This window comes from Engystomops pustulosus, chromosome 2 (genome assembly GCF_040894005.1).
Source record: "Engystomops pustulosus chromosome 2, aEngPut4.maternal, whole genome shotgun sequence".
NCBI classification, from domain to species: domain Eukaryota; kingdom Metazoa; phylum Chordata; class Amphibia; order Anura; family Leptodactylidae; genus Engystomops; species Engystomops pustulosus.
In genome coordinates this window covers 47,538,864-47,561,582 of record NC_092412.1, presented here as the reverse complement: position 1 = coordinate 47,561,582, position 22,719 = coordinate 47,538,864, and the positions used below count along the sequence as shown (strand labels likewise).

At 41.4% G+C, this 22,719-nt stretch overlaps 1 protein-coding gene across 2 annotated transcripts in view; it reads left to right on the top strand.

The window, feature by feature from the left end:
* The first annotated feature begins 382 nt into the window (after positions 1 to 382).
* MRPS31 (mitochondrial ribosomal protein S31) overlaps positions 383 to 22,719 on the top strand; it is a 40,064-nt gene continuing 17,727 nt past the window's right edge. The window contains exons 1-4 of one of the 2 annotated variants that reach the window (XM_072134463.1): positions 383 to 560; positions 1,977 to 2,300; positions 4,527 to 4,682; positions 8,362 to 8,460. In XM_072134463.1, the coding sequence (XP_071990564.1) occupies positions 505 to 560; positions 1,977 to 2,300; positions 4,527 to 4,682; positions 8,362 to 8,460 (635 nt within the window). In that variant the 5' untranslated portion in view covers positions 383 to 504. The remainder of the gene's footprint in view (positions 561 to 1,976; positions 2,301 to 4,526; positions 4,683 to 8,361; positions 8,461 to 22,719) is intronic. The other variant, XM_072134462.1, reaches the window with a different exon arrangement.

The following is a 22,719-nucleotide window of genomic DNA, read 5'->3' as shown; positions in this document are numbered from 1 at the left end:
TAGCCTCAGTTTCCTGTTCTTAGCTGAAAGGAGTGGTCTTCTGCTGCTGTAGCCCATCTGCCTCAAAGTTCGACGGTGAGTGTATATGTATATAGGTGATTTCTACTGTAATTAGTGCATCCATGTGATGCTATCATTCTTCAGATATGTCAAAATGTAACAATTAATATATGTTGTATTATTTGTAGGGGCATTTTCCCCTAAAGCAAGAGCAAGAGATCGGTGTCTACACCTGACTTGCCACTTCCAGAGTCACCATTGAGTGTTGTCTTTCTACATTATTCTGCAGGACCTGCAACGTACTTCTAATATGAAATGATATGACAATTAGTGATTTTTATTTGGATGCAGATGCTCAGAATTCCTTCTTTGTGTGATGCCACAGGCGGAACCTTTCCGCAGCGCTGGTGTTGCTAGGCGGGACAGTGATAGTGCGGGACGCGTGTGCCCTTGCTTTATGTTCCCCCAGGTCACGGTCACGCTGCACAGCAGTAAGAGAAGGAGATGTATCGGAGGGCGCTGCTGTCATTGTACGGGGGGCTGCAGTTGCCGGGTAACAGGTAGGTGTCCGGCCATAGCAGAGGCGCCTTGTTACGTGCAGAGGGGCAGCGATAGCGACCATGTGCAAACGTGACGATATTCTGCATCATTTGACCTCCGGTAGAGTCTCATTGTAGACCTGTCAGCCTTGTGAAGAGAGCCGCATCACGTGACTACTAGTGTGGGAGACACAGGGGGTTACCTGTACTCCCTCTGCCCCAATTATTGTGTGGCCATGTTAATGGTGAATGGTGCACTTCTTCTCCCAGCCAATAGAGCGGCAGCAAAGTGGGGTATACATTGATTTATGAGTATAGCACACAGGAGTACTTGCCCTTGGCATCCAATTACTTTTTTATCATTACTTTAATCTTTCAAAGCAGAGGTAGAGTTTTATTGGCTGCCATAGATTTTAGTCTGCCCACTTAGGGGCTGTTCAGGCTGGTGTCAAGGAGCCGCTGTGATCTGTTATAGTGCTGATGGATCTGTCAATGTTCTCTTATGAGCTGTAATCAGTCTATTTCCCATCTGGTGTCAGACGACATAGATTTTTATAGATATGTCAGATCACAGCCGTGTAAAACCTAATTCCTGGGCCTAACACTGTGCAGGGAACCTGCAATCAATATTGCTATTGATAGCAATATACGGTAGAAGCATGTTATCCTGTATGGGGAGCTTTTATAGAGCCCTATTGCCCAAAGTGGCGTGCATGGTGGGAAAGCCTGGAAACTGGCATTTAATTGTTGCCACTGTCTCCCCATGGGATTACTGTCCTGCACTGTAAAGTTTGGAAGACCATTTTCTGTAGTGTGGTTCTAGCAGCCCCTGCCTTCCTGGGGGACTACATACCGTCCTGCATTGTGATGCTAGGAGCCTCTGTCATCCTGGGGGACTACTTACTGTTCTGCACTGGGATGTTAGGAACACTGTAAGGGGGTCACAGAACCAATGAAGACTTCGATGCCCTGTTCCCTTTACAGATGTTTGGTGTGGAAAATATGGTTGCTGCACAGCCTGTATTTCATGCACCATTATACTGATATATCAAAGACTTAATAATGAAATGTGACATTATATCTGTAGCTTCATTATTTGTCAGGCACCATATTAATTGCTCAGTGGATTTGGTACAGGTTTCTAGTTTTTGTTTCTTAGACAAGTTATTATACCTTTACCCCTTCCGGGGGCATGCCTTACATATAAATTACATAGGGTGCAAGGAAATGTAGATTCTGCAATGAAGTGACTGGTCAGGGTTGGTACAGTGCTCAATGATCTCTAGCACTCTCTAGAGAATGAGTGGTCAAGCAGGCATCCTGCAGATCTTGCATCTTGGGACAACCCCTGAAGGGTTTTATATGTAATATATTTCATTTTTAATTTGGCAAAATTTGTTTCCAAGTTATTCAGAGGTTCATATGTTTTTCCTATAGATACACTAATGTGGTCTGCAGGCATCTCTCTGCTAGCAGCGTCCTCTGGTCTGAGAAATCCACCCCTGAAAGTAATGGCACAGCAAAGCCACCTGGTGAGGCAGGGGACAAGACATCGTCGCCACACCAGGCCGAGTCTTCAGAGCCACCAAAAACGGATTTGGCAAGCTTACTTGGTGGGATGAAAGTTGAAGTGAGCTCCAAAAAGAAGTTCCAGGCGATGAAGAAGAAAAAGAGCAAACAACAAGGTCAAGAAAGTGCAGACAACATCGAAAGCGCCAGTCGGATGTTCCAAATGGTGGCGGAAGAAAGTCAAACAGAAGAGTAAGAAATGAGTCCCAGTGATCATAATACAAATGTTTACTCTGCTGTATATAGTAACACCTAGGGCAGTGGCAAACCTTTGGCACGGGTGGTGGTACTCAGAGCCCTCTCTGTGGGCACCCAAGCCATCAACCCTGCCAGATAAGGCCTTCTCCTGCAGTCTGAGGAAGCCCAGGACTGCCACACTTTAAAGTGTCACATCCTTGGCTCCCTGGAACTGCTGGAGGAGGGAGAAGAGCAGAGCTGGATTGTAATTGGAGCTCCTGCTGGAAACTACAATGATCTGTCTTTTCTTTATTGGTGTCCTAGAGATGCTGATACGATTGAAAGCCCTTACAGGACTTCAAAGTTAAAAATAACTTGCTGCTTAAATTACGATGTGGGCTTTGGATGTAGTTGGGACACTTAGTCTCTTAAGTCTTTGCCATCACAAATTTCTGTTTTCAAGAAAGGTAGAACCAGAATCTGTCATCTATTTATGACAGATCCTGGGGATGGTTAATAAGTAATCAAAATAGAAAACCCCTTAAAGCTACTGCCCTTTTTCATTTTTGTGTTCCCATTTTTTGCTCCTCACCCTCAAAAATCCACAACTTTTTTTTTCCCCCTGACCTATAAATGAGCTTGCTTTTTATGCAACAAATTTATATAGGTTTTATTATGTTTCACTAGATTTTTACAAAATAATAACCTTTTGTATATAAAAAAAAATCTTGATTTTGCGCTATTTGGACACTAATAACTTTCATACTTTGGTGTACGCAGGGGTTTAATGTGTCATTTTTGGACAACAAAATTACATTTTCATTGCTACCATTTTGGGGACTGTAAGACCTTTTGATCACTTTTTATTAAATTATTATTAAAGGAAATCAACCACTTTGTAATGTGTGTTTAGATACTGATGCTGGATCATACTGTATCTTCTTTAGACATAAAAGCACTTTATTGTGCCAGGAACTTCTTTATAAAAGACCGGAGCCTAAGCTGCATCAATGTCACACAGGGCCCCAGGTGTTCTGTTTGGCTCCCAATAATGCAGACCTCTAGCATGTATTATATTCTGACCCCCCCCCCCCTCCAGTGCATAAACTGCATACTTTATAAAGATGTTTTCTGGCGAAATGAAGTGCTTTTATGTCTAAAGAAGACCTGATCAGTATTCAAACACACGCCAGCAGATATGTTTGGTTTAGATACTACAAGTTGATTTCCTTTAACCATTGATAGCTCCCAGCTGCGTGAATACAGCAATATGTTTATCTAGTACTTAAAGGGGTATTCTCGTCTGGGCACTCTCATACAGTTTCACTAATCTTCCATTTATAAACATTTCTTCAATTAGATGTTATAAAAAAAAATGCTCCTGTGTGAAGATAATTTCTCATAAATGTAGTCATATGGTCCCTTAGAAACCAGATAGCTTCCTCGGATACGACCACGTCACACTTTAGCAGCGTTGGCCAGACTTGGGCTATAGAGTCCTGCCGAACTACCAGGATTCAGCAATCATTATCACAGGACGGCTGTGCGACATGCAGAAACTCCCAGACATTTCGTATACAAAACCTTTTTGTTTATTTGTGCAATCTCTCGGGCAGAGGTGGCCGTATCCGAGGAAGCCATCTCGTTTCTAAGGGACAAAATGACTACATTTATGAGAAATTATCTTCACACAGGAACATTTTTTTTAATAACATCTAATTGAAGAAATGTTTATATATGGCAGATTTATCAAACTGAATGTGAATGCCCAGACGAGAATACCCCTTTAAGTCATAAAATAACACTTTATATTTATTTCTATGAAGCAGAAGTGCTTTGGGTGGTGTCACCAGAGCCCCTCTGGCTTCGCTTGCTATTTTATTCAGTGGTACACTTTATCCTGGGAGGTTTTTTTTTTTTTTTTTTTTCTTTAGCTTAACGGGGTCTTCACCCTTTGAACTGTATAGGGAAATATCTAGATATGATTATATTTCATTACAGGACCACTTCTGGCATTCAGAGTGTGTAAGGAGTTGCAGATTTGATTTAGAAGGCAATGAACCAGCTTCCATTCCTTGTGCAGCTAGAGGGCTCGGAGTGGTGCGCTGCATGGCGAAATAAGAAAGATTTCATTAGCTGGGTCCCAGAGATCAAGCCACAGTGCATGAGGGTTATGCGTCATGTATATACAGAAGCTTCTGTCTTGTGTATGATTTTACACTAACCTTTTCATTCTTGTAGGGAGAAGCCGGTGAGCAAAGAATTAGCGGATGCAGCGTCTGCAGTGGCATCCACTTACCCGTCACAACAGAAGCAAGTGGAGTCTGAACTGCTGCAGCAGCTGCGTCTGCACAAGCAAATGGCAGAGGAGATCAGAAGGAAAGGAAGTGATATCAGGTTAGGAATTATTATTTTTCTTCATTTAAACATTTTACAACATATATCGCACACAATATATGGGGTAAGACAGATGGGGTAAGTAGGATGATTGGTTATGACATTACTGAACAGCTTCTTCTAGGTGTGAACGGAAAGTGGGGGCAGGAAGAACAGAATGGTATGGCCGTGAAAGGGTCAGGTTTTAACACCAGCCCTTTTGATCAACTGTTCACAACAGCAGCGCAACCATTCCCTAGTGGCTGAGCAGAGTTATTGCAGCTCCGTTACATGTAAGGGTTTCCGGCTCCATTTTCTGTGTTAGGCCACTTTCCCTAGAGTGAATATTTTTCAACAAATACACTTAGTGTACTTACCAGACTGAGTTCAGCATATTAGTTCAGTTCAGCAGTTCTATGTTCGGTTTGGTAAATCCATGCACATGTCGTGAGTTTGCCAGACCAAAATCGCTCAATGGCAACCAGTCTTAGTCATGGTACAGATGTGCAGTAAATGGTAGTCGGTGTAAATACTGAGTGTCAGATTCCTAAGAATAGGTTTTCATTATCTTTAAACCCCCAAAAAACATTTTATTGCACATAAGTTTCTGATTTGTAGAAGTAGTATACTGATGCAGCTATCTAGTTGGTGACTGAATAATATTACTAATATGTTATATTGAATATAGCTAAATTTGATATGGCACAGATCTACTATTGCAGTACAGAAGATGCATAAACGTAACCAAGGTCAGACTGGAGACTGCATAGTTACCTCAACAGTGTTTTAGACACTTTATCATTGATGCCCTATCTTAAGTATTGGTAGTCAATATCAGTTAAGAGGGGGCTACAATGATCAGTTCTGAAATTTAGACAAGAATAAAATAAATTGTACTTGGCTAGGTTTTCCTGGTTGATCCAGCACTCAGACTTACCTGCTACAGACAATGGTGTTACCATAGTGTAAGCCTTTCAGGGCAGGAGAACATAGAAGAAATCACATGATACCTTTTTGAGTATATTTGGTCACCTTGAAAAATACATGGTTAGCCTCAAGGAGGTTTTGTCTGATTTCTTCACACTTTTATTCCCCTTGGCTAACACCAAATTAAGAGCTGAGTAATGGTGTGCAGAGGCGTCTATGTGGTGTCCCTGACCTGTGCAGTGGAGCTCTTCAGGAAACCCTATAATATGATGATCTGCATATGTGTTGTCCTCTAATCTTCCTTTTTAGATTTTTTGTTAATTGATGCCTCCTCTGGCCATTGCAATTATAAATGATTGGTGGGGGGAGCTATTTTTAAATCATGTTTTATTCCTGTGTTCTATTGAGAAGCCTATGAGTAAATCCCGATATCCAGAGCATAAATGTGGATTATACCTGCAGAACAATTTGGGGTAACTACACAGGTGCATAGTGTTCGCATTGGATTTTCATATGAAAATCTTCAGTGAATTTGTATGTTGTACATGAAGTTCACTTTGGATTTTTGTCTTTATTCCTCAGTGGATTTCTCCTTGAGAGAGGAGTGAGCTGCTGGGAAACTGAATCAGAAAACTGATGTTTTCCGAAATGCATCTTGTGTTTATTTTCCCTGCAGAAATATTCTGTGAAGTAAAGTCTGCTGCATTCCCACCCCATGTTCAGGAGATTTCATAGATCATTTAGTTTGTTGATGACTAACACAATCTGTCAGCAGGACCACATTTGGGATGGAATCTGTTTGACAGCACCTGATGTGTCCGATGCTTAGTGTCTGTACAATGGCTCTATAGTAGACATCAGCACGTTAGATAAGAGACAGGGTTTAATTTTCCCCACTAGAGGTCAGTAATGTTCCACCGCTATGACTTCTACAGTCTGGTGAAATCCCTTCTACTCTAGGTATAGATCCAGATGGCGCAGTGATGGCGAACCTTTTAGCAGCCGAGTGCCCAAAAAGCAACTCGGATCCCCATTATTTATTGCGAGGTGCCAACCAAAAATTAAAGCAGTAACTTATTGCTCCCTATTCTTCAACAACTTTCAATCATATTGGCCTCCTGAGGACAGCAACACAATAGAAAGATGGAAAATTTCAGCTTCTTTCCAGTTTCCCTCTGTGCACAGAGAATCATGGGGCCAGCAGGAGGTCCTCCAAACATAATTCGGCCCTATCAATTCATTCTCCCTCTTCCTACAGTCCCAAGTAGAGAAGCAAGTATAAAAATATGACCAAAAGCAGCATCTTTTAAGTTTCTTGGAACTTCAGGAAGATTCTTTGAGTCTTGTCTGGTGAGCTTCATGCTGGGGCGATGGCCCGGGTGCCCACGGAAAGAGCTCTGAGTGCCGCCTCTGGCACCCGTGCCATAGGTTCGCCACCACTGAGATAGGGGTTTCTTCTTGTGAATATAAATCTTATAGATTACCACAGATGTCAGGACTCGCTATATTATGCTTGTATTCTCCAAGTTATATTTCAATTTCTTCTTTCTTCTATGCCTTCTGCCTGGTGCATGTATTAGCCACTGTAATGATTTAGGAAGGTGTGAGCATGGGCTGGATGTAGACTACAGATAAGCATCATGATAGTATGTTATAGATCGCTTTATAGAACTTGTTGGCTTAGCCCTTATAGGGATCCAATCCGGCTACGGATGTTTTTGCTGCAATTGTGTAACTTTTATACAGTTAGTTGTAGTAGTAGCCACCCATCTCTCTTCAGGCTCTTTGCAATTAGAGATGTTCTCCAATCTAACCCATCACCCCACACTCACCCATTAGTAGTAACATCCCACATAGGTAGGAGGGCATATTTCTATTGAATCTATTGCAGTTGAAAGTGCAAATTTTTTTATGTCAGAACCTGGGCCATGTATAAACTAAACTTATCTTGTAGCTGATGCGTTTTTGTTTAGCCTGAATGCATAAAATCGTAATTTTTATTCATTTGCTAGTGAATTGGGTGCAATCTCTTGCCCAGCATTGTGCGGCTACTCCAAGGGTGCACCTAAATGTATCTTACGTTTTTTTTCTTGAAGGGCTATTCCCATTTCAGCAAATTTATTGTTTTTATGATAAAAAGTTATTACGTTTTCCAGTATACTTTCTGTGTCCCTTACAGTTTTCTAGATCTCTGCTGCTGTCAATCTATGGAAAGCTTATACCAGCTCTTATACCTCTTTTATTCCTCCCCCCCCCCTTCTCATAGACATTCTCTTGCGAGCAGGACCCTCACTCTACTATTGTCTCATATGACTGTTGTTACTCTGTAATGTGTTACTTTATTTGTACTTTCCCCAGTATTTGTAAAGTGCTACGGAACTGGGTGGAGCTATATAAATAATGATGATTATTATTATTATTAAGCTGACTATGGTCACACAGGTGCACAGCTCCTTAGCATCATAGACTCTAATCAGAGCTGTGTGATAGAACGAGCCGTGCACCTGTGTGACCATGGTCAGATTTCTATTCAGTAGTAAACATAGATTTCCATAGAAGGACAGCAAGCAGAGATCTAGAACACGGTAAGGAATTGATACAAAACATATGTTGGAAAATTGTATAACTTTTTATAATACAAGGATTTACATTAATTTGCTGTAATGGGAACAACCCTTTCATTGTATTGGGTCATTGATTATCCAGTGTCTTAAACATGATTATATTTGATGCATGGTGGCGCCTTTCATTTCGTGTATTACTTATCTTACAGCAAAGTCATCTCTGGGATGAAGGTTAAAAAGCAAATGCCCAAAACTGGCAAGCAAATGTCACCCGAAGAGCGAGAGTTTATGAGAGATGCCACCAAAAAGTAAGAAACCCTTTACTGTTATCTGCTTTTTTTCCCTCTTGTTTCACATTTCTGACTTAAGGGGTTCCCAAAAATTCAATGTTATATCACCCTGATGGTATAGGGTGTGACGTCTGAATTCCTCTTTGATTGGATCCAAAGGTTGTCCAGATCTGTATTTGTCCAGGGAATATTCTTCAATTGCTGCTCCATTCATTAGAGGCTATGAGTCTCCCATCCAGTCAGAAGCATAAACAAGCTATTTTTTCGCTCATTGGTTGATTTGTGGGACCCTTATAAAACTGATCTATACACCCTATAACAGATTTATAGGGATAGATATTTAATATCACACATGTTGGGGGTCTCCAGATGCTTGTACTGTGCGGTGACCCATAAAGGTAGAGCAGAACCCAATGTTAGTGGATCCCAATTGACCTTTAACTGATTAAATGAACCATAAGTGATTCTTAACATTCCATCGTTGTGAATGGCGCAATGGTATTTCTACAATGGTTACCTTTCATTACATACTTGGGTACCGGGTTAAAAATGATGGTTAATTGTGATGGGTCAGTGTATTTATTAAAAATACCAAACTGAGAATCTGTCAATGCGCACAGTACCACCTTTTTTGGGTATAAGATAGATGAAGAAGACTGGAGCTGCAGAATAGGGTAGGGGTAGGAATTGTAGGGGTCCAGTTGCTGGGATCCACTGATTACGAGAACGCACCACCACCAGATCAAGAATAACCCTTGATCTGGCTCTTTATTGTTGGGATCTTGGGCCATTCTAATACTTGTTTGTAGTGGGGATGAATATACAGTAACCAGTGTACACAGTTCTGCAGTGTTGCACATGTCCTGTAGGGGGCAGTCACATACCACCCACATTGGTGCACAGGCTTTCTGAGCGCGCTGAAGGTAATTATTTACTTGCATTGAATGGCGGAGACAGGATTCTCAGCGGTGGGTATGGTATAATTTTTGGGTTGTTTCAGTCCTAACCTGTTGCGGCTAATTAGAAGACACAGTCGGCCTTGTCCTTGGGTCTGTTCCGTAGTGTGAGCCGCTAGATAGAGACACGGTTTACTCTGTTCACACTACTTAGGAAAGTAAATAATTGCAAATGCGGCACAATAATACTCAAGGCTAATTCTTAAGTCGCTGCAAAACTTTTCTGTCTGGATAAACAAAGAAGGGTTTGTGGAGATGATAAGCGTGAGCACTTTATGGCTCCCAGATTATGGCAGCAGCTTAACAACAAAGGGTCGCGGTGGAGAGCGAGGGCTGCTTTTGTATATGCCACAGCGGGGAGCTAAGTGACATCATTTGCATAAAGATTTATTTAAACTACAAAATAAGACTTTTTATTTGGGGTTAAGGAGAAATTCAGTTTATAGGATATTCTGATGTTCCAGACATATTGGGGGAGTTTGTCGTCTGGGTATAAACAATAGCAGGGCTCAATATATAAAGTATTCACATGTCTTTATTCTGTCCACTTTTTCCCAAAATGGTCCCGGTCTTACAATAAAGTGCCTAGACTGCTGAGAAACATCCTGTACTTCAGTAATTTGTGTAAAAATCTTAATACTAAATAATATAAATTAACCCTTTCTCCAGATGTCATACGTAGTGGCAAGAAGACTTTTCCGTAGCCAAAGACATAGAATATGTTGTAGACAGTTAAACCCCCATAACTTTTTATTGGTGGCACCTAGAATGTCAGTTCTGGTGTAATTTTACAGATTTTTTTTTTTTTTTACATCCCACCTGGTGTCAAGGCTTCATAAACAGTTCCCAACTATAACTGGGGGTGTCAATTTTTGCAGATATGTCATGTTCTTCTTTAAACATTGATTATTGTTATCATTGTTATAATATGTAAAGATGTTCCAATCTTTACTTTGTTTTATTCATGACATGTGCGACTTTATCTTATCTTCCTAATAGAATTACTGAACAAGTAATTAAAACATGTGAAAAAATTTGATTTTGTTTGTTACTTTTTCCAATACAAATTGTATTAAATTGAATAAACTTTTTACCAATATATGTTAATAATTAATCTGTCAATCTATCACCCTCCCCCTGAAGCCGCTATAGATGCTGAGGGTGCATGTACTTTTTTGTCTTTTTTGCCCAATATAAGTCCAATTCATTAATAAAGTAGAGAAAAATAGGAAAAAATGTCTCACATACCCTTCTATCCAGAAACTTGCTTTGAGGATAGTGGAGGCTTGTTTGGAGTGCCCACGTGTTGCTGGCTTGTTTGTCCAGACAATAAGGTACTTATCATATTTCCTTCATGTTATTAAAAATAAAAAGCGCTAGGCTTTAAGATTACAATAGATGACCCTAAAAATCCAGCATGTATACGATATAAACCTGGTGCCCAGCACATTACATCATATTCTCCTCCTTGCTATTATTTCTTATGAATTATTGATGAACTTGTTATTTTACATAGTGAATAAAATTGTACTTTTGTGGCACATACTATTTTTCATACATAACTCTGGATTGTTCAGGTATAGGGTGTCCCTCTCCATGCACACACTCCCTGCAGGAGACCAGGTGTGATGTGCTGGTGCCACAGATGCATTTCTCCTGCGCTGAATGCACTGTAGGTGAACCGAACAAAACGCATCCAATCCTGGAAGTGTCTGCACATCTGCTGTATCGCTGGCATGAGTACAGGGCACAGCTGATGAGATCCCCAGGTGCCAGGCTAAGTGCTTTGGCTGATTTGTTGGGTGGACACGTCTCATCTGGCTGATCCATTAGAGCTGTGTTAAACCATGCACTCTTGGCTTGGTCTGTAAAACCAGCTCGCACATAATCCACATATTACAGGTGGCCTAGGAAATCTTCAAAGACAACTCAGGATGAAATGCTTGTATTCTACTTAGTTACTGATGTCATCTACTGGCATGTATTAAAAGGGTTGTGCGTGATGTTCAGAAAGTTGCCTAAAATTAACAGCAACTATTACTTAAAGGGAACCTGTCACCAGGTTTTTCCCTGCTAAACTACTAGCTCCTCATGTAGGGTATGAAATGTCCTTGCTAGAATTCCCTCTTTTCTGTGAAATCTCACCCATTTACCAATAAAGAATCTCCCTGAAAGCTGGGAAAATAAGAATACTAATTTTCACCTCATTTTCAGATGAAATTATCTAAATTTAGTGGTCACAGAGTTGGTGTCACTTCAGAAACCCCTATCTATTGGTTCTATAGTAATCTAGAAACATGCCATATTTAAGATATGGAGCTCAAGGAACCATAAGCCTGAAGGGATCTGCAAGATGAGATTCTTAACTGGACAAAGAGACCGATAACAAATAGGTGGGAACTTGATCATTATCTGCAGCTTGTATTTCCGTCAATGTATTTGGCTGCCTGTATGTCTAGTGCTGTAGCTCACACAACCATAAGCCTGAAGTTACCTTAAAGGGAACCTACCACCACAAATCTACCTATAAAGGTAGATTGGGTGGTAGGTGGATCAATGGGACGTGAGGATAGCCCTTTTAAGGGCTAATCGTCACGTCCCTGCACTTTTTTGATAACTTTAATTTGATATTTATTCAAATTTACTTATGCGGCTACCGGGGCGTGGAGTAGCCGCATATGAGATTACACGAGGCGGCTACTCCACGCCCCGGTAGCCACTTTACCCCTCCTACTCACCCATCTTCGGCGTGCAGCTCCGCGTAGCTGCGCGCCCTCGTCCGGCGATCCTGCCGTCTTGCGCGGTAACAACTCCGAAACAGGCGCAGGCCTGCTCTTCTGCGCATGCGCAGACTGCCGGATCGCCGGACGAGGGCGCGCAGCTATGCGGAGCTGCGCGCCGAAGATGGGTGAGTAGGAGGGGTAAAGTGGCTACCGGGGTGTGGAGTAGCCGCCTCGTGTAATCTCATATGCGGCTACTCCACGCCCCAGTAGCCGCATAAGTAAATTTGAATAAATATCAAATTAAAGTCATCAAAAAAGTGCAGGGACGTGAGGATTAGCCCTTAAAAGGGCTATCCTCACGTCCCATTGATCCACCTACCACCCAATCTACCTTTTATAGGTAGATTTGTGGTGGTAGGTGCCCTTTAAAGTTATCTTTAATGTGACACAAAATGTGACGAAATGAAGTGACGCTTCTTCTGCAACCTCTAAACCTGACTCATGAGGTGAGAAGTCATATTTTGCAGACTTTGGGGGAGATTTTTGTTTTAAAGGTTAATATGTGAGGTTTCACGTAAAAGAGGGAATTATGGAAATGACATTTCTTGGTGACAGGTTGCCTTCAACCATTAAATCTGCTGCTGCTCTGGTGGACATTGCTGATGCACAGGCCTCAGTGGTGAAATGTATATGTATGTAAATGTATGTATAGCATGTGAGGCTGGTGGTAATCAAGTGAATGATTTACATGATGTCAACGAGAGCATTGTCAGGGAAGTGATGGGTAACTATTTTTTTCATACTATTGGCTGCTTCTTCGGCAATTTTTTAAAAATTCTGAAAAAAAGCCATTTAGGCCTCATTCATTTGACAGTCTGGCCCTTAAAAAGCCTGCTGAACGGCATACCTGTGATATCCACTCTGCCTCCAATTAATTAGGTGTTATGGTTTTAAAGTAACAAAAATAAAATTACAAAAAAAATCCCTGAGCAAAGCATTTGGAGGCAGAGTAACCAGCTACGGTATTTCATTCAGTATTTTGTAGTTGTGACAGATGCACTGGGACTAGGCTTGCTTAGAGGGTATGACTGCAATGGTTAACATGTATTGTGTTATATTTAAGTTCATTATTTTTTTAAGAAAGACTTTATTGAATACGAAAACAAACAAACTGAGCCATTGACATATTACACAAGCGGCAGAATTGATCAGAAAGAGCGAAGAGCTGGATCAAAAGCGAAAGACATTGCTTCAGTCTCAGATCAAAGTGAGAACAATAGGAAATATATTTACATGGGGGCATTACAAAACCTTGCAGATGATCAGGAGCTGCTGGTAACATGTACCTCAAATGTGCCCACAAATACCTGAACGGACAGTACAAGGATCTCTCCAAAGATCTTTTTATACCTAGGCCTGTGACCAGGACAAGGGGGCATCCTCTACGCCTAGAGGAGAGGCGATTCTACCATCACCATAGACAAAGGTTCTTTACTGTAAGAGCAGTGAGACTATGGAACTCTCTGCCGCAGGAGGTTGTTATGGAGGACTCTATGTACATGTTCAAGAGAGGCCTGGATGCCTTTCTGGAGAGAAAAAATATCATTTGTTCAATTCTTAAAGGTTGGATTTGATGGACTTGCTTTTTTTCCAGCCTTTATATACTATGTTACTATGTTGGAGCAAGAATCTAGAGGGCATTAAACTTATCCTTTATCCACAGGAAAGCGGCATTGGTAAGGGTCTGACTGCTTTGACCCCTATTCTCTGGTTAGTCAGACCCTCCCCAATCAGCTTGTTATCCCCTATCCTACAGATAATGGATAACTCTCAAACTTTGTACAACCCCTTTAACCTCTCACACATGTCTAAGTACTGACTATTCTTTACGGTGAAACTGCGAATGGCTCAGTTATGGTTTGCATTAAAAAGAAAACCGCCCAGAATCAAGAATCCGGTTTTCCTGTCCTCGTAACTTACTTCTACATTAGTATGGAGTGATCTCAAGACTTTTGCTTCCACAATTCAGAGGAAAATTTCATCTATACCCTATATAATGAGAAATGGAGAATCCCAACCTATAGCCGTGGCTATGATTTTGTATAAGTCAAGGAACAGGTTGGGGACCACTTTCAGAGAATTTGAATATGCTCAAAGTGTTCCATCACTAATTAAATGTGGGCAGATCTTGGGGACTAATGTCCTGAAATAAACAAAGGTTCAGGTCCGTGATGCATCTTTTTTGGTACTTTGTATAAATGCGTCACTAGCTGAGATCATTGGAGTGGACAGGACATTGGCACCACATCCTGCGTCATCTCCGGAGGCATAGTTCCCTCCAGCAGATCAGCACAGTTGGCCAGATTAGCACTATGTTAATGATTAATTGCTGCCGGATTGTGAATTGAATGCTTCTAGAGGACCCCCCTGTGTCAGGAAGGGTTAATGAAGTCCCAATCAAAACCGTGATTTTGACACGTGGGCTTTTCTATTGCTGCAGTAATATTTCTAAAAACGGATATAGATATGTGGGCCAATATTGTGTAGAAATGATCCTCAGATCTCTGCTGACTAAGCAAGCTATGCTGATTTGGTTGGTCATCCATCCTTTTCTTGTTTTTATTTTTTTCCATGTTATGACATTAGAAAAATTATCTGCAATCGGTCTTTGTTTAAGGAATTTTCCAAGCTGCTTAAAACTAGTTGATTAGCACCTCCATCTATCAGCTGGTTGCGGCCGTGTCTATTCTGCTTTACTACAGTTGGAGCACAAAGTAGAAAGACTTCTGAGGAGTCATACTGCAGCCCCTCCTATGAGCATGTAACTAGTATCAATTATGTGCCTTTTCACTGATTGGCCAGCTCACTGCACAGTGTAGAGGGAAGATCATCTACATCACATTGCAGTGTAGTATACAGCATATTTATAGGGGTTTTCCCACAAAAGAAAATTCTCATATTTCTATCCCCTTTTGATCTTAACACAACAAAGACAATTTTAACCCCTTACTTTACAGTTTTATTGCTGTTTTCTCCTATCGGTCTTCTAGCTGCTCAGTCCAAAATCCCAGGGTGTGGGCGGGGCCTCTCTAAGCAGACTCATTACTGTATTATCCATCTAGGGCACCTGTAACCATTATCTGGTGTCATCTGGCTACTGACATTGTACTGACACATAGAGAGATGAGACAGATCAGAGTTGCATGAGATGATTACACAGAGGCTGATAGACCATTACACTGTTACACTCTGGGCTCTGCTACATCTCGCTGACATGTGCTCCCCCTTCTCCCGGATCACTTATCTCCTTGTAGTTTGGAGCTTCTCTCTCTGTACACCATGTGCTGACAGTGAATCAGTGAGTGTCTCTGAGCTTGTGCGGGGGACGTGGCTACAGCCACACAGCATCGACAGACAAAGTCAGCTCCACTATCCCATCCAAGATGGCCGCCACCCGTCCCTAAGGGAAACTACAAGGTCGTGTCTAGGGGCAACTGAAATTGTGTACAGCAGGTCTGATAGAGACCAGTTGGACTTGTATCTATGAAATGCTGAATTTTTGTTAAGATAGCGAAATAACACATTCTCTAATCCACTGTTAACACGCATTAAGTACATATAAGAAACTCGTCTTCGTGGGAATACCCCTCTAAGGGGAAGTTCATCAAAAGCTGCTCACAGGATAGTGTAGGGTAAGAACATCCAAAGCAGCTCAGCACTGTATACAAACGTCATCTATAACATCATTCAACACTCTATAACAAGGAGATCATCCAGAGAAAATCTCAAAACATTGTAGGGGGAAGATCATCCAAAGCAACTCCCAGCACATTACAGGGATTAGATCATCTACAGCAGATCACAGAGAAATATAAGGGAAAGATCATCTACAGAAGAGAACACCACTTTGTAGGGAGATCATTCAAAGCAGTGCAAGAGAAGATCATATTCAGCAGATCACAGCACAGTGTAGTGAGATCAATCACAACAGATCGCAGTGTAGTGAGATCATCTACTATAGATCATAGCACCATGTAATGGGAAGATCATGTACAGCAGGTCAGTGTAGCAGTAGATCACAGCACAATGTAGGGAGATTATTCCTAGCGGAGCACAGTGTAGGGATAAGATCATCTACAGAAGATCCCAGAACAGTATTAGGGGGAAGATCATCTACAGCAGATCAAAGCTTAGTGTACAGGGAAGCTACAGTAGATCACAGCACAGTTTAGGGAGATAATTTACAGTACATGACGTAGTGTAGTGAGAGGATAATTTACAGTAGATCACAGCACAATGTAGTTGTGTAGTTGCAGTTGACCACTGTAATGGAAATCCCTCAGCTCAAAGTGTAAACGTTATAAGGGTTTACAAACCAGCTGTGGAGGAGGTGTGGGAAAAAAAGATGCTACAGATGCAGTGTGTTCAGGTACCTCAGCAAATTTTCAGCTATATCTTACTGCAGCTCCCTTCTCCGCCATGCTGTCTTTGGCAGGTGGCTGTATCTTCTGTACCATGGCACCAAGAAGCACTGTACTGATGTCATTTTAAAAAGTGTGTTTCTGGAGAAGCAGAGATAACAACTGTTATAGAGGACCTGTCACCCATAAAAAAGCACTAGGAGCTGCTTACTAAAGTAAGAAGCTCCCAGCGCCATCTCCGATGCAGCAGTGTTACACTGCAAGCTTTATCGGAACCCTCTGATAACGCTCGCAATCACTGCTGCGAAGTACAATAGGAACGCCGGACCGCGCTCAAAGCGTGGTATTCATGAGGGGACGGTCCAAGGTGCTGCCTCTTCCCCGAACCACCCCTCCCACTCCAATGGCCGACATTGACAACCAAGCTTCCTGCGGCAGCCACAGCTTCCTACTCCCTCCCCGTCATGAATATGCTGGACTGCTGTGAGCGCTGTCCGGGGGTCCTATTGTGCGTTCTCCTAGTGCTTTTTTTTTATGGGTGACAGGTCCTCTTCATGTTAAAATCGGGAGTGGAAGCTGTATATATAAATTGTATCTCTGAAACGGAGGAAATGCAATGCTTATACAATATTAAAGGGTTGATTCTCCTCTTTATAATGAAACCAGAACTGTGTTGTTTCAAAAGAGATTGTGTCGAATTCTGTCCTTTTCCATGATGTCTATACACGTGCTATCCAGACGGTAGATGTGTAAGTAGGCGGTGTACGTAGCGTACGCCAGTCGTCAAATGGTTAGGGGCATTTTAACTTTCATTGGCTTTCTGTAAGAACCATGTATAACTCTCAGGTCTAAATGCGATAACCTTGGGATCTCTCCCCAGCACCACTTAAATATATAAATAAAATCCAAGTATAAAGAAGTAAAAATGACAGCACGTAAAATGCGTGTACACTTCTGAATAATATAATAATATTCTCTAGGACGGTAACTGCTGATCTCTCTCTTCATACCTTTTCATTTAGTGGGAGGCTCGGGGTTTGCTATATGATTACTCCATCGGCTATATTCTATAATAATGGCTATAATAACTTTTTTAAATCAGCTACAAAAATAAATTTGCCTAAAATATTCTATGATTTAGAAAAATCTGTATATTTCTTTAAAATATTCTTATCTATTGATAATTGTTATAATGTTATGAATTGTCACTGGGCGTTGAGTGGTTAAGCCCCCAGGCGTGGAGTGGTGCGTAGCAGTGGTTTAATCCATGCGGTTAATGTGCGCGCTAGGTGTGAGCGCAGACGGTGACACAGCATTATTTCATCCGTCTCGCTACCAGCCGAGTATTTTCCCTGCCATCCTCCACTCGAGTTAAGATGTAAACTGAATTAAAATAGGTCAGAGATGCTGGCGTGCTCGCCCATATCTGAAATGGCAGCTTCAACCTTTTATGCCAAGTCAGAATTCAAAACAGCGGGGGTAGCAGCGCGCAGGCCAGGGAGGGAACGGGTTGCCATGGCAAAGCTAGAATATGTTAGAATGAAAAGTTTCGGTGGAAATGTACAATGACAGTGGAGAAGGCAGGACAGGATGTGTGTGGCTCAGGATATTTGCTTGGGCTTCAAAGGAGAGATTTTTTTTTTTTTTTTACTTTATTTTCATTTTTCACATTTTTTTTTTCCCCCTGTTCCATTGAGAAGTGCTAAGTTTCCAGACTACGTAATGCGGTTTTCTTCTTTGGACAAAATAATGGATTATGTAACCGGGCGCCGGGTGTTTTTGATGTCCTGAATGAACTGTTAAAGGGACAGTATAGTAAAAATTTACTTTTATCCCGAATATTCATTTCGGAGCCATAACATTAAGAATTGTAATTTAATATTTGAATAAAACCTGTACTTTCTAGTTATTAAAAAATACTTACCGTGTTTTTCGGACTATAAGGCACACCGGATTATAAGGAGCACCATCAATAAATGCCTGCTAAAACGTCTAGGTTCATATATAAAGCGCACCTGATGACCAGCAGGTGGCAGACCTGTGCACAGTTCAAGGCAGCTGTTGTTTGTAAGTACGGTTCATATATAAGGCGCTCTGGACTATAAGGCGCACCTTTGACTTCTGAGAAAATCAAAGGTTTTTTTGTGTGCCTTATAGTCCGAAAAATACGGTAATCGAGTGTTATGATGACTTGTGCTACCATCTAACGCCAAACATGTATTTTGGTTGTAAATCAATACCCAAATTCTCATTTAACTCTAATTTTTCAAGAAACAAAGGGAAACACAGGTAGGAAAGGGTAAATCTTTCATCAAAATTAGGCTTGATAAATGGGGGCACTTACTCATAGATTCAGGCACTGACTGTGGCAATCTTTGTTATCCATGGCCGCCTTCCTTCTAAAAGAAACTTTTATAAATATGCTAATGAGCCTAAAGGGCTCTAGAGGGTTTTTTTTCAGAGCACTTCACTGCTGTAGCTTCACAAGCTGTAGCAATGAGCAGAGCAGGTCTCCCCTCCCCCCACTTTTTTTTGCTACTGCTAGATTATGCTGGCAGAGGTAGGATGGAGTGAGACCTGTTTTGATCATTTTAACAGCCTGTGAAACTGTATCACAAGGGCTCTTGTACTGCTCCCCAGAGCCTTTCAGGCTAATTAGCATAATGTAAAAAATTTGATTTTAGAAGGAAGGAGCGCGTGGATAACAAATGTAAGAATATGCCCACAATCATGGTGCCTGGATCTAGGAGTAAGTGTCCCTGGTTTAGCTGTGCTTGATTTTGATGGTAGATATTCTTTAATAAAGTATATTACAAAGTTTAATATTATCACCTTGCTCTATTTATTTCTGAAATGGGTTTACTTGCTCTTTTAGAAATTCTATTATTAGACACATTTTCATTACCTCTGTTTCTTCCCTCTATTTTCCAAATACAAAAAAGCTAATTGTGGCCATTACCTCTCCCCTGTCACCAAGTGTCCTCAGGCTTCTGAATGACTAATCTGCTGTTTTGTCTCCACATATATTGGCGACTGAATAAGGTAACTTGTACACAGATGTGCCCTCTCCAGAGACATCAGGGCAGATTTATCATAAATCCTGCCGTGATTTGCACCATAAAACTTTTTATAACCCTGCGCACCACATTCATCATTGTGACATCATCTATTGTCAGTAGTGATGTAATGATGTATCAGTGTTATCTATATAGAGGTCATTGTGCAGGGTGGGGGAGGAGATAAGCTGTGACATCATCTATTGTCAGTAGTGATGTAATGATGGGTCAGTGTTATCTATATAGAGGTCATTGCATGGGGGAGGAGATAAGCTGTGACATCATCTATTGTCACACAAAGTTTAAATATTTTCATCAATAGGACATCGCAACCCCAAAATGGTATCACTAAAAAATGCATCTCGAACCGGAAAAAATAAGCCCTCACATGGCAAGATTAACTGAAAAACAAATATTTTATAGCTCCAAAAATTGTGTCAATGAACTCTCTGGAAACCCCCTAATGCATGACCTCCCTTTGGCTCTGTGCCTCGCTGTGCGCCCATAAAACAGGTAACGTCCAAATGTGGGGGGATAAATTGAATAACAAATTTTAAGATGGTTTTCCTGTTTTCATCTTTTGTGAACATGTAAATTTTAGGGCTTAATGAACTTATATCGGACCATTCTGAATTTCGCCTCCATTTTGTTTTAATTACTATGAAGATCTCAAGGGGTTAACAAACTTCATAAAAGCTGTTTGAAAAAAGATTAATATATATTATATATTTCTCATTAAAAACAATAATGATCCCCAAAAAAGTCAATTCTGAAATCTCCTTGAAAATTTGGAAAACCGATGTTCGATTTGTAAGCCTTGTGACATCAAAATAAATGATCCAGACATCAAAAATTCTGAAAACTTTAAGCAGATACATGGCACATTTAGTAAATTAGTTCCACCACCCAAATTAGTTACTATCTGTCTGAAAACGAGGTAATTTGGGATTTTTACATTTTCCCTTATCAGCCATGATGTGTGAAGAAAAAACTATTTCACTGTGATAAGTAATAACCATATAAAGTGACGTCAGATTACAAATGGGTCTAAACCTTAACCTATAAACTCTCTGCGTCCTAATGGGGTTAAATCTAGATGGTGACAGTGAAATATTTTCATCTCTGGTGACACATTCCCTTAGTACCGTAGATTGCCAATTCATTTCTATCTAGAGATGGGCTTCTTGTGTACATCGCACGTGTTCCCCACTTCCACTAAACTTTTGAACTTTTAAGAAACAAAATATCTTCAGAGACTGCAGCGCTCGTACTTGTCGATGCTTCGTATCGCTGCGTGATCCATTTTGGAGGAGACAAGTCTGAACTCTTTGGTAATTCAAAAAGCATGTGTGTGTGTGTGTGATGGGGAATGAAACAAAAGTTGTATTCACGGGCAGCAGAGAGAAAATGAAAACCCTGTTTTGTAATCGGCTTATCCCAAACTGGAAGAATTCGGGCTGTTACACAGAATTCAGCAAGTGCCTCAAATGGCTTCTTTAAGCTCCAAGATGCTTAACCCCTTCAAGGCCCTACACATTTCAGATATTTATTTATTTTTTTAAATCGTGCTGTGTTGATTGTATTCAGATGATGATTTATTACAGTGGTCCATGCAATTCATCCTGCAATACACAACGCACCCCACCTGCTCTGGTCGGCTGGCCACTTGTGCCCACCACTAGCCACGGGGCCCCCCCTGCTGTCAGTTGCTGGCCACACGCACACGCCAACGCACCCCCTAGGCTCCTAGAAGCTGGGCACGGACATGCACTCAAGGACCCTCAGTAGCTGGCCAAGTGCATGCACTGAGCCCCGCTTATATTTGTTAACCATGGCCTCCTACCTTCTAATATCACTGGTCATGGGGTAAAAAAACATTTAATTCCTTTAGGTTGTACTTGATGGACCTGCCTCTTTTTCAAACCTTATATTCAGTGATATGATAATAATCTTATGCTAATGATCCGGAGGGCCTACCCTAGCCCCTCTGTGATCTGGCTTTACAGGCTGTTCCTCAGCACAAGAGCAGTGAGCGCTTTCTGCTCACAGGGAGCTGGGGGGAGAGTGAGACAGTGTACAGCAACATTCACACAAACGTTTGGGGGACGTATATATACGTCCCCCATACACTTTAATGGCCTCGCGGCGCAGTACGGGAGCGCTACGGTGCAGCACATAGAAAGATAGGATATGTTCTATCTTTTTCCAGAATACGGCGCCGTTTATTCCAATTGAGAGGGGTAGGGGTGAGCAGCGCTCTTATCCCCGGCCCCGATGTATGCCCGCCGTACCAGGGTAGTAGTTTTCTGGTGTAAAAATGTGGTTTACAACTTTTTAAATTCCGTTCATGTATTGTGACCACCATCTTCTACTACGACCCCTTCTTATCCACCAAAGGTGTGGGGAATATTTCCAGCTTTTATAAATCCCACTCATGTTTTCACTTTCAATATAAGTTACTGTGATCACCTACCTGATTGTGTATACGCAGACCTGGGTATACGTCTTTGTTATGGGGCTTGTAAGCAGTTCTTCCTTATCTTTATCTTTAATTCTAGCAATGAAATGAATCTCCTTCGTTTTAGTTTCCTAAACATCAAGCATTTGGAAAGCTGAGAGTGGGCGGATGTATAAACACACGCCAAGGAAACTCGTTTTCACGTGTTTTGTGTTTGCCCCCCTTTTTACATGGATTATGGCATCTCTGTGATTCGTGCAGGGGTATGGGGCACGCCTGGGTTAATCCACATGTGACTCACCCCCTTCTGTTGTACCCAATTAGTAACTACCCCATTAAATACATTTTCTCCTCCTGAGCTTTTCAATTACAGGCAATCATATCCAAAGTAATGAGAACTACTCTGAGCTATTTTATGAGAAGTATGCTGGGAATTGGCCTGCAAAGCCTAATTGCTGATATTATATATCAAGGATTCCATCTGAGAACATTTTATATCACTTCGATTTTGCGTCAGAAAATGCAGTAAAACTTGCTCATCTCCCAGGCTGTTTGCCAGGATGGTTATATATTCCCAATGCTCTACAGAAATAGACCCGAGTACGCCTGCTATAGATGGAAATCTGTACACACAACAAGCATGTCTGACCATGTAAACATAGT